Source organism: Gymnoscopelus braueri (genome assembly GCF_963280865.1).
Source record: "Gymnoscopelus braueri genome assembly, chromosome: 8".
Lineage (NCBI taxonomy): Eukaryota > Metazoa > Chordata > Actinopteri > Myctophiformes > Myctophidae > Gymnoscopelus > Gymnoscopelus braueri.
The window spans coordinates 41523160-41536022 of NC_137609.1; the positions used below are offsets into that span (position 1 = coordinate 41523160).

Genomic DNA, 12863 nt, shown 5'->3' on the forward strand with positions numbered 1-12863 from the left:
GACTCGGGACCCATTTTTATGAGTGGCAAGTAAATATCCATTTTGTAAAGTTTAGTGTCTAAAAACACGTTATGTGAAATGGTTATTGTGACAAATTACTAGGCATGTAACCATTTATCGTAAATCGATTTAAATCGATTCAAACGGGTGACGATTTAAATCGATTTAATAAAAAATGAATCGCGATGGGAAAAATTAACAGAAGAAACATTTGGACAGGTGGAAAACTTGAGTTAAACTTGCAGAGTGATGCATTACTTTACCTGAGTTACATCTTCTGATAGTTGTACTTGAATGTTGACATGAAATAATAATCCCGTTTAGTGTTTCATTAGCACAAGCGTGAAAAAATCTAAACACAGTGTGTAGTGACGCTACTAGTAAACACACTTGTTGAAAGGCTAGGATCAAGATACCAAGGATTCGACAGTGATGTCACTGTTATGCAACCCGGAAGTAGCACGGACGTACGCCATTATGTTCGAAGCTGGTTATAAAGATACCAAGGATTCGTCAGTGATGTCACTGACATGTGAAAAGATGTGCAAAAGAAAATACAAGATCTTTGTAAGAGAATTGATAGAGTTTTCAGTCATTTGCTGCTGTATTGAAAAGAGGATAAGAGAAAACACAGTATTGTAGAAAAGAGAAGAAAATACTGCATTTGTGTAAGAGACATAATTAAGAAAAAAATATTTTTCGGTCATTTGTCTGGAAAAAAAATTATTCAGTTTAATTGAAAATGTTTTCCGGAAGATTTTCCGAAAAATCAGCTGGTGGAAGAATATAGTCTGTATAGTGCTCCAGAACTCAAAACGGTGAAGTTAAGTGTCAAACAGTTTCACAAAAACACCGTCTGGGTCTCCAAGGCTACATCTTCGTCTGTCTGAGCAGTTTTTTCACTCCCAGAACTTTTCAGCTGTCAAAACCTAAAAATAAAATTACATGTACGATTGTGAAGTGATTTTTATGTTTTTCTACCAAGCTGTCAGTCATGTCTAACTTTTTTTTCTCCTTTTTCTTTGTCTATACAGGTGTGATTTGAAAGCCCTCTACCAAGTTGTGATACTTACAGTTCTCTCTCCCCCACCCCTCTCTCTCTCTCTCTCTCTCTCTCTCTCTCTCTCTCTCTCTCTCTCTCTCTCTCTCTCTCTCTCTCTGACAGTGTGTTGTGTGGCGGTGAGGAATTGTTTGGAGTGCAGACAGAGACAGAGAGACCGGGGATGCAAGTCATCACTAACCAACAGCAAGTCTCAGGACAGCCTCCACAGTGCCTCCACAGCCAGCAAGGTAGCAGACACACACACACACACACACACACACACACACACACACACACACACACACACACACACACACACACACACACACACACACACACACACACACACACACACACACACACACTAGACATGGACATGCACACATATATATATATATATATATATATATATATATACATATATATATATATATATATATATATATATATATATATATTCAAACATATATTATACATTTGTGTATGCATACACACATGTGCATACATACATATATACACATGCATACACAACATTATTTTTGGAGGGTTTTCCAAAAGGGTTTTCTAAGCATTTTTTTTTGTAAATGTAGGCAAACCTTGACATAATCTTCTCTCTAGCTTTATATGGAAATGTTTGACAAGCACTGGTATTACACAAACACACACCCCCCCACACACACACACACACACACACACACACACACACACACACACACACACACACACACACACACACACACACACACACACACACACACGTACACACCTGCGCACACACACTAATGAAATGACATGTCTCCCATGTAGCAGGACCCAGACAGACTACTGCAGGATGTGGACATAAATCGCCTCCGAGCTGTGGTCTTCAGAGATGTGGTAAGCGTGTGTGTGTGTGTGTGTGTGTGTGTGTGTGTGTGTGTGTGTGTGTGTGTGTGTGTGTGTGTGTGTGTGTGTGTGTGTGTGTGTGTGTGTGTGTGTGTGTGTGTGTGTGTGTGTGTGCGTGCGGGGGGACTGAGGTGGGTGTGGGTGGGGGGACTGGGGGTTATATGTGTGTGTGTGGGGGTGGCGGGACTGGGGTGTGTGTGTGTGTGTGTGGGGTGGGTGGGGGGACTGGGGGTTATATGTGTGTGTGTGTGGGTGGCGGGACTGGGGGTGTGTATGTGTGCGTATGTGCATCGATTTGACCTTGACTTTGCTGGATGAGTGTAGAATAGATGTAACGGTGAGTGTGTGTAAGGGTGTGTTTATTCTGTATGTATGATGTATGATACGGTGGGTGTGTTTTTGCTGTGTAGCAATACCACAATATAAAAATACTCTGTTACAAGAAAAAGGCCGGTGTTCAAAATGTTAGTTGAGTAAAAGTACAAAAGTATTGGCATCAAAATATACTTAAAGTACCAAAAGTAAAAGTACTCAAATGTTTGAAAATAGCCCATGCATAAAATAGGGCTAAAGTGGTTAATGTATGTTTTATAATGTAATAATTTATATCTGCAAAGTAATTAGTAACTAAAGTTGTCAAATAATTGTAGTGGAGTAAAAGTACAATATTTAGGCTACCTCTGAGATGTAGTGGAGTAGAAGTAAAAGTATTGACAATTGGAAATACTCCAGTAAAGTTAAAAAAAAATACCTCAAAATTGTACTTAAGTACAGTACTTGAGTAAATATACTCAGTTACTTTCCACCACTGACGACCACGCAGTCTTATGCAAAGGTTAAATTGTAATGTAGACAGATGCCAGCTTCATGTGTTGACCTGGCATTCTATAATAGTTTGTACAGTTTCAGTGTACAAATATATCACCTTGTGTTGTCCTTGCTTACTGTCAGTGGTGTAAAGTAACTAAGTACAAGTACTGTACTAAAGTACAATTTTGAGGTATTTGTACTTTACTTGAGTATTTCCAATTTCCAATACTTTTATTATTATTATTACAAAACATACATTAACCACTACAGCCCTATGTATACATTTCGGCCATTTGAAAATAGCCGATCTACAAGCTCACAATGTGTCACGATGCAACGCATTGTGATCTTGTAGATCTGCTATTTTCTATACACTTGAAAACTTGAAATGGGACATTCTGCATAATGAGTACTTTTACTTTTGGTACTTTATATACATTTTGATGCCAATAGTTTTATACTTTTACTCATGTACATGCGTGCGTGCGTGCGTGTGTGCGTGCTTGCGTGCGTTACTACTGCAGGATGACAGTAAGCAGGCTCAGTTCCTGGCTCTGGCCGTGGTCTACTTCATCTCCGTCCTCATGGTCTCCAAGTACCGCGACATCCTGGAGCCCCAGCGCGAGATTGGCAGGTCCACCAGCCTATCAGGACGGAGCATCCGCCACGAGATCAACTCCCCCACCAGCACAGGTTGGTTGGTTGGTTTGGCGACTCAGCGATTTCTGTCTGCTGCTCACCGCAGTGGAATGTAAAGAAAAAAGAGAAAAAATAAGATATGATGAATAATTAATTAGTAACTCAAGGCTGTAAAATGGTACTTTAAAAGCGTGGGCCGGTGATGATTCATCACTTTGCTGCTGTGTAATCAATGCATAAGAACCTTTAAGCTAACGGTGATACAGCCGAGTCATTCAATAAGGGGTGGGAGAGTAGAACGGCAAAGGGAGGGGGAGAGAGAGGGTTGGGGGTGGGGGTGGTTGTGGTGGGGGTAGGAGAGAAAGAGAGAGAGAAGGGGGGGAGGGGGGGGGTAGACCAGATTTAAAGGAGTGATTGTTTTCGATAGATTGTGGTAAACAGGCATTTTAAAGCCACATTTATACAACGGTGCCCTTCTCTGAGACACAGAGGGAGCAGACATAAAATTGTGCCGTCTTATAGAAATTAGCATTAGTGAGGAGCAGTTATATGAACATAAACTCGGTGAAGTTCTCCTATAGGTATAATGTCTACGGTGTCAGCAAGGTCACTTCAACCACTTGAACTTGAATTATGGTTGAGTGGTGTGACGTTTCTGTTTTCGCTCTACATTGAACATCTTCGCTATCAACAAGCTTAGTGTAAGCTTGTCGGCTATTTTCAGCGAAGGTATTTAATGTAGTTGGTAAAACTGAACAGACACTATATTGTTGCTGTCGGGCAGAAACCTTGTATCTCCATATTTTAACTTTTTATATTTTTTTCGTAAATTAACGCCGTACTTCATCATAATACAATGTCACACAAAAGTATCAAAAATAACAGACCTACAAGCTCAAAACGCGCCGCGATGCGACGCATTTTGAGCTTGTACGTCTGCTATTTTTGATACTTTTGGATTTGAATCCTGAAAAGTAACAGTTTTGGACATATGAGTTTTCCACCCGACAGAGACGACCTAGCCCTGAGGGACTCCGTTCAACAACCTATGGGGTTCAAAGGGGTAGTTCACCCAAAATAAATGTATTTTCCTATCGATTAGTCACCCCATGGAGACTTGAATTCATGGATATTTTTAGTTTTTGTCGCATTCCTAAGCCAATAATTTGATGACTAGCGGACCGGTTGGCAGCGGCTCCGGTAGGAGACACAAAGGAGACTCTTTGTGTCTCGTACCGGTACCGCTGCCGGTCATCAAATTATTGGCTTAGGAACATGACAAAAACAAAAAAAATATCCATGAATTCAAGTCTCCATGGGGTGACTAATCGATAGAAAAAAAGTCATTTTGGGGGTGAACTATCCCTTTAAGTGGTTCATTACAAAGTGCTCTTCCTCCTCGTATGTTGGTCTTCATCATGTCCCCTCCCCCTCCTCTCCTGTCCTCCTCTATGTCCATGCAGAGCACCCGTCCTCGTCCTTCTCCGACCGCGACAAGCAGACGCCCACCCCCGTGGACGACTCGCCCCGGGCCGGCCTCCCCCACACGGACTCGGGCATCGGGGACGAGGGGGGCCACGTGGCGGGCTCCCTGAACGGCTCCGACATGGGCCTGGGTCTGGGCCTGGGCCTGGTGGGCCGAGAGACGGACCGGGACCGCGACCGGGACCATAGGGACATGGGAGGTATAGGAGGAGGCGGGGCCGACCTGCTGTGCAGCCTATCGGCAGAGGTCCGGACGAGGTCTCAGGAGAGCCTGCTGGACTCCCCCCACAACCCGGGTAACTCCGCCCACGGCCACGGACAAGCCCCGCCCTCCTCCATATCCAGCATCAGCCAGACCAACAAGGGCATTAATGTGAAGGTGGGCGGCGTCTTTCAAGTGTGCGTGTGCGTGTGCGTGTGTGTGTGCGTGTGCGTGTGCGTGTGTGTGTGTGTGTGTGTGTGTGTGTGTGTGTGTGTGTGTGTGTGTGTGTGTGTGTGTGTGTGTGTGTGCGCGTGTGTGTGTGTCTTTCTCTCTCTCTGTGAGTCTCGTGAGTCTCTCTCACTCTGTGTGTGCAAGCGCACGTGTGTGTGTATCTCCCTTTGTCTCTCTGTGTTTCTCTTTGTCTCCCTCTTTGTGTGTCTCTTCTTCCACAAAAGAAACGGCACACTTCACATTAGTCAATATACCAGTCGATAACACTCAGTGGAAAGTAGTTGTGTGTGTGTGTGTGTGTGTGTGTGTGTGTGTGTGTGTGTGTGTGTGTGTGTGTGTGTGTGTGTGTGTGTGTGTGTGTGTGTGTGTGTGTGTGTGTGTGTGTGTGTGTGTTTTGAAGAGGTCGCAACAAACGTTATTATGTTATCATCCGTTTCAAATAGGTCATTTCTTATAATTGTTTTTTAGTTTTATTTTCACAGTATGGGCATTTCTTATCATACTGTGTTTAGTTTTTTTTTTTACTTATTAATGTGTGTTCTCTCTCGGCCTTCGCAGGAGATCCTGAAGAGTTTGGTGGCGGGTCCCATTGACGGTGGGGAGGCGGGGCAGGAGGTGGGGCCAACACCGTACCACCCAGACCCCGCCCTCAAGACACACCCCATGCTGCCCATGCAGTTCCACTCCTTCGACAGGTACACACACTCCGTCCCTGGTGTTATATTCCACCTATGGGGAAAGGAGAGATCACACAGAGATATGTGAAAGAACATGTGTGGAGGTTTTAGTTAGCCTACTGGCAGCATTCACAAGAAATTTGGCACACAGACCGACCCTTTTAAGTGAAAAGAAAAAAGCAAAATGTCTATACATTGTAAAGGTCCTAGAAGGGGTCCGCGTGCACCCCTTATTTTTTTTTCAACTCTGGATTTTTGGCATCCATAGGACCTCTAGTATAAAGATTTTGATGGTCCCAAGAAAAAGAGTGGTCCAAAATGTGTTTTTCCCCCCAATGTTTCATTACCCCAATGACACCTGCGGGATTGCTGGCTAGAACGCCGACGAGACTGTCTTTCGGAGACTGAGGCACGCTCAAATTTAGAGGTAGCACAAAGATAGAGATACCACTTGATTCTAGACAACCTCAGGTTTCCAAAATATGGTCTGCAGAGGTTATTCTGCCCGACACACACCACAACCAACAACAAAAAAATACACCAGACACATATATCAGACGCCATTAACTTCCTTTTCCTGCCCATTTACCCATGGTACCCATAAGTGTTTACCAGACAGCCTCCCTGTGGTGAGCCTCATGGGGACAGCATCAGTCCTGACGTGACCAGAATAACTAGTTTCTCCCAATTCCTCTTCTTTTCATACCAGCGCCAAACTATATTCGACATCCAGACTTTTCTTTCACTGAGTGCTGAATAAAATATGGTTCCGCTGGTACAGAGTGACTCATTTCTCGTATCATCCTGGTCCACGGCGAACCTTAACCCATTCAATCCGGGAACGCATCTGTGTCATCCTAAGATTTCTTTGGCTATTCAAAAATAGCAGATCTACCAGCTCATCACGCTGCACCGAGTGAGCTTGTAGATCTGCAATTTTTTTTAAATCGTGAACATTTGTGCAAATCTTTGAATATATATATATATTTTTTTTAAACTTTTTTTAACTCAAATCTTTGCTTCTGGGGGGTCCCTGGAACAACATATTTTGAGATGGGGGTCTGTGGCCAAATACATATAATTTTGGGGGTCCTTGACATGAAAAACGCTTATAGCAACATACGTTTTTTCAAAAAACTGTTAGTATTTGGAAAACATCTGTAGAATCCCCAGAAGCAAAGATTTTAGTAAAAAATGTTCGCCTTAAAAACATATATATTCAAAGATGTGCACAAAAATAGCAGATCTACAAGTGATTTTTCTAAAAATAGCAGATTTACAAGCTCATAGTGCGGCACTCGGTGCCGCACTATGAGCTTGTAGAGCTGCTATTTTTTTGAATAGCCAAATAAATCTTAAAATGACACAGATGCGTTCCCCGGATTGAATGGGTTAAGAGCTGGAGTTATAGCGACTGAAGACACAGTGGTGCACTGACAGTCACATCATCACAGCCAGTGTTAGTCACATCCACCTCCCTGGTATAGCACCACCACCTGCTTTTAGAGCCGTCTGTCTGTGACCAGACCACACATGAAAAAGGCATTAGGCAGTCAACCTGCATCCATTCCCACCCGTCTGTCTGTATTCATGAACTCTTTTATTTACCGTTCCACTCACTGAGCACACCCGAAACCCCCTCACGACCCCCTCAGTCTGTATTATAGTAGGCCTGTCCCCGACTAAGAATTGATATAGTTGAATCTGATTGGCCAAATGTTGCCTATATACTATATATATAATATATATATATACTGGTGGTCGAATCATTTTTGTATTTATTTTTTGGCATGATTCGGCTGAGAGATTGGCAGTCGAATCAGTCTGATTCGACTGCCAATCTCTCAAAAAGATTGTGGGGGTGCTTAATGTCTGATTTAACATATACTTGCTTGGTTTCTCCCAATAAATCATCATATATATCCTATTTTTGGAAAACTATTAGTTAATTAATACAAAACAAACTAGGCCAATCTCTCAGTTGAAACATTTTTATAAATGTTTTTATGATGATTTGACTAAGGGATTGGCAGTCGAATCAGACTCCCTGGAACGATTAGTCGACTATTCGGCTATTCGAGGTCATTTGACCACGTCTGTGTTTGGATAAATTAGAACTTTTACACCGTCAGTTGAAAAACCATCATCTTCATATCCATAATGAGTAAAATTGCCCGGCTGATTTGTTTATTTTTGGAACACAGTTCTTATATGTTCTTATATACCTTATGACTATACATACGTGTATGTATATATATATATATATATATATATATATATATATATATATATATATATATATATATATATATATCGTCTCTGTCGGGTGGAAACCTCATATGTCCAAAACTGTTACTTTGCAGGATTCAAATTCAAAAGCATCAAAAGTAGCAGATCTACAAGCTCAAAACTCAGGCTTCAAGCTTGTGGATCTGCTACTGATGCTTTTATGTGACGCTGTAGTGTGATCAAGTAGGGTATTAATATGGAGATAAACTGTTTCTGACCGACAACAGCGATATCTATATGCATTTTATGCCAAAGGCGCTTAATGTTTAATGTTCTGATAGGAGCGTGGTGGTGCCAGTCAAGAAGCCACCGCCCGGCAGCCTGTCTGTCAACACGGTGGGCACACCCACCACCAGCGGAGCGGCCAATCCAGGCAGCACGCCTAACATCTTTGCCGCTACCACTGCCACGCCCAAGAGCATGATTAACACTACGGGTGAGACAGCACACACACACACACACACGCACACACGCGCACGCATGCACACACACACACGCACGCACGCACGCACGCACGCACGCACGCACACACACACACACACACACACACACACACACACACACACACACACACACACACACACACACACACACACACACACACACACACACACACACATACACACACACAGGCCCGCTGACAGGCGGGGCTAAAGGGGACAGTTGTCCCCCCACCCGGAGGGGGGGGGTCCCGCCGGCAGAGACGTCGCAAACTTCTTAACTCATTCACTGCCTCTGACGTAATTGACGTAATTATTCCCGTTTACCAATACTGGCAGCGTGCACAAGCTGAGCCTGAGCCAACTGCTAGCTCTTTGACTGCCAGAGTATTTTCATAAAGTACTCCCCCAGTGCCAGCAATTTTCGTGTTTTTTTGTTTTGTTATTTTGGTACTTAATTTCCATATAAACTGTCCAGGTTGGACTTTTGAACTCATACGATCACCCACCACTAGAGAGCAGCACATAGCCATCTTCATCAGCTTGATCACTCACTGGCCCTGTTCACAGCCAGTGCAACTGTCAAATACATGAATCCGCATGTGAAGTCGTCACAGATTCTCTGATCGGCGAAAATTACAATGTGATACACGACGGCGATGACTGATCGTCACCCAGACCATAGATTATAGAAGATAACCTGTCCGTTTGTTAGTTATACCATGTGAAAAACCGTTTGTTTACCTATTATGGACGAAAATGACCGGGGGAAAAGAATCAAAAACCGGAAACGGAACCCAGGTCATGAAACCGGATGCAGATGTCCGTGAAGTAAGTGGAACTCGAAAATAACATTGAATTTTAAGCAGCATAGCGCGATCAGAGATTAAACAATGAACGCGAGTCCAACGCGTCAAACGCGTCAATGGCGTGGGTGGATTAAGTAGTAATTGACGCGTTTTCGAGTCAATGGCGTTTATAGAGCTAGGTGAGCGAGTGCCCAAGGCAACGGTTTGTGTTGCGGCTGACATCAGACCAGAGCTCTGGTCAGTCTATATAAAGTGTTGCAGGGCGTTTACAAAGCCTGTTGGTGTTCTAGAGCTCTCCATAGGTACCCGCTTCAAAGGAAGAGGAAGCGGAAGAGGAAGTGTAAGCCAAGGGTTCAGTAGCCCCAAAGACCAACTGGAAACAGATTTTGGTGAGAGAAAGAGAGAGAGAGATGTTGTGCTGGACAGTGGCCAAAGACAACGGAGGACCAGGGATAGGCCTTTATGCTGCTGTGGCAGTCGGCCTCAAGGTGTACTCCTTTAGAGGGTCCTCTATGGATCGTCCTATTGATGTGAACATCTTCAACACAGTGTCCTTGAGCTGGAGGAAATTGTCCCCAGTGACACCCAGAAGAGGAGAATGTCCCCTAGAGGTTCCCTGCATGCACTGGAGCTTCACGGCCGTGCTGATAGAAGATATAATCTACATCTGGGGTGGGTTTAAGTTCACCTATAACAGAATGGAGATCTGCGAAGTGCTTCACGCATTTGACGTCGACACCAACAGATGGTCCAAGGTCAAGGTTTCTGGGGCTGTTCCAGAGGCGAGGGCCCACCACCAAGCCTGTGTCTTGAGGAAGGTCATGTATATCTGCGGAGGATCCACTCGTCTGACTGCATACTGTAATGACATCTACAAGTTGGACACCACCACAATGGTCTGGTCCTTAATTGACACCAGAGGCTCTCCGCCACCTGCTTATTACTGGTCTTGTACTGTTGTCGGGACAAAGATTTTTGTATTTGGCAGCCGAGGGTGCATCAGAGCGTTTGACACAGATACCGACTGCTGGCTGACCACATCTTCTGAACAGCTTCCAACACAATACGTGTGGCATTCAGGCTTTGCCTACAACAGAGAGCTATACGTATTTGGCTACGCACAGGCCAACAACGACAATGCCCTGTGGAAATTCAATTCAGAGACCCTCTCCGGGAAGGAGGTTGAGCCTAAGGGGAAATGCCCCTCGATGTCTTCTCGTACATGTATGTGCATCATGGTGGGAGAGCGTGTCGTCCTCTTCAAGGAAGACCTGTGCATCTTAGACTTAAGTCCTAGCCTGAAGACGTTGTGCGAGCTAGTGGTTATTCAGTACGGTCTGGAGCGCTCTGCACTCCCACACGACATCAGGTGGAAACTGACGGCCATGACAACCAACAGCAACAGATGACGTTAACCTCCAGACAATGGAATAGAATAAAGATGTGTTGTTGTTTTTTTGTTACCTGTGTTGTGCTTTTGGTCCTTTAAAACCCTTTGAAGAAAAGACAGGGAGTCAGGGAGTACCAACGTCCTGATGTCACTCACTTCCGCTACCCTGGGTCACAGAGTATTTTTTTTATTGGAGATCCAAATATTAGATCGCGTCATATAAGAACTGTGTTTTTTATTCAAATTGGAAAAATAGTACTTTCACCGTCAGTTGATGCTTCATATCCAGTGATGTCAGACTTCAGTTCTCTATAAGAGATGATGTGCGTATAACATTAAAAGAAAAAACGTTCAAAAATGTACTAGTTAATTTACCCTAAAGTATAAATATAGAGTGGTTAAGCTAACTTTAATGCTTAACACCCTGGGGGTCCCCGGACCCCAATATGAGAATATATGGGGCAGAGGAATTTTTGGATTTACCGTCACTGTGCCTCTCTGTTCCTGCTCTCTCTCTCTCTCTCTCTCTCTCTCTCTCTCTCTCTGTTTCCCACCCAGGCGCCACAGACTCTGCATCCTCCTCCTCATCCTCTTCCTCGTCCTTCGTCAACGGCGCCACCAGCAAGAACCTCCCGGCGGTTCAGACCGTGGCTCCCATGCCAGAGGACAGCATGGAGAACATGAGGTCAGAGGTCACACGCCCCCCTCCCCTCTCTATTTGCCTCGACGTCATGTGTTCTCCTCGCTGTCACTCAGTCCAGCGGCCGTGTTTTCCATACAACCGTTTCACTGTGAATGATGATGCAGCACGGCATCAGGAAAACACTAAACCATGTATGCAAAATTGTAAAAAAAAAAGAAAAGAAAGAGAATTAGAAAAAAGTCTGTGGTAGAAAGTATCTAAGTACATGTACTCTAGTACTGTATTTAAGTACAATTTTGAGATAAAACATATATTAACCACTTTACTTTAAGTACATTTTGATACCAATACTTTTGTACTTTTACTCAAGTACATTTGAGTAGAGTATTTCTATATTGCAGTATTGATACTTTTACTTAAGTAAAAAAATGTATTACTTTTTCCACCACTGAAAACATGTAACAATAGCTGATCCACAAGCTCACAACGAGTCCCCAATTTGACACATTCTGAGCTTGTAGACCAGCCATCTTTTGGCTATGTTTGAAACGTTAATAATACGTTCTACACAGGAGTCCAGGGGACTTTATTTATTTGTGTATATGTGCAATCCGCACATCCCTGCAGATTCTTTTTGCAACATTTTGAAAAGTGTGCATACAACTGTCTCGACAATTGTATGGAAATACGACTACTGTCTTCTTACCTTCGTTTTGGGCTGTCCTCATCACGTTCTCATCACGCACATGTACCCTCTGGCTTGTACCCCCCCATATTTCCCCACATCCCATCCATATCACCTGGTCCTTCATCTGCTCTCAAAGGGGGAGGGGGGTGTAAGTGATGTGTTTTTGTTAAAACGTTAAAGCTATATATAACGATCATTGATAATTGCATGTCAAACAGGCATCATTGCCTATTTAGAGTGTTTTGTTCAGTAAGAGAGACCTCCCCGTCTCTCCAGCTTTTTAGTAAACAGTATCCCGTATGACAGAGAACTGGTGCTGGACACAGGACAGTGGTGGAAGAAGTACTCAGATATTTTACTTAATTAAAAGTAGCAATACCACAATATCAAAATACTCTGTTACAAGCAAAAGGCCTGTGTTCCAAATGTACTTGAGTAAAAGTACAATGGTACTGGCATGAAAATATACTTAAAGTACCAAAAGTAAAAGTACAAAAATGTTTGAATATAGCAGATCTACAAGCTCACAACATGTCGCATTGCGACGCGTTGTGAGCTTGTAGATCGGCTATTTTCAAATAGCCTATGTATAAAATAGGGCTAAAGTGGTTAATGTATGTTTTATAATATAAT

General features: G+C 43.4%; 1 protein-coding gene across 1 annotated transcript in view; it reads left to right on the plus strand.

Annotated features, from left to right (window-relative positions):
* Positions 1–12863, plus strand: part of LOC308089988 (neurobeachin-like) — a gene marked incomplete at both ends in the record, with an annotated part of 234794 nt that overhangs the window by 174380 nt on the left and 47551 nt on the right. Inside the window, 7 exon segments of the mRNA XM_080434989.1 lie at positions 1166–1290; positions 1850–1918; positions 3262–3430; positions 4840–5240; positions 5853–5989; positions 8542–8696; positions 11458–11584. Coding sequence (XP_080291115.1) covers positions 1166–1290; positions 1850–1918; positions 3262–3430; positions 4840–5240; positions 5853–5989; positions 8542–8696; positions 11458–11584 — 1183 coding nt within the window.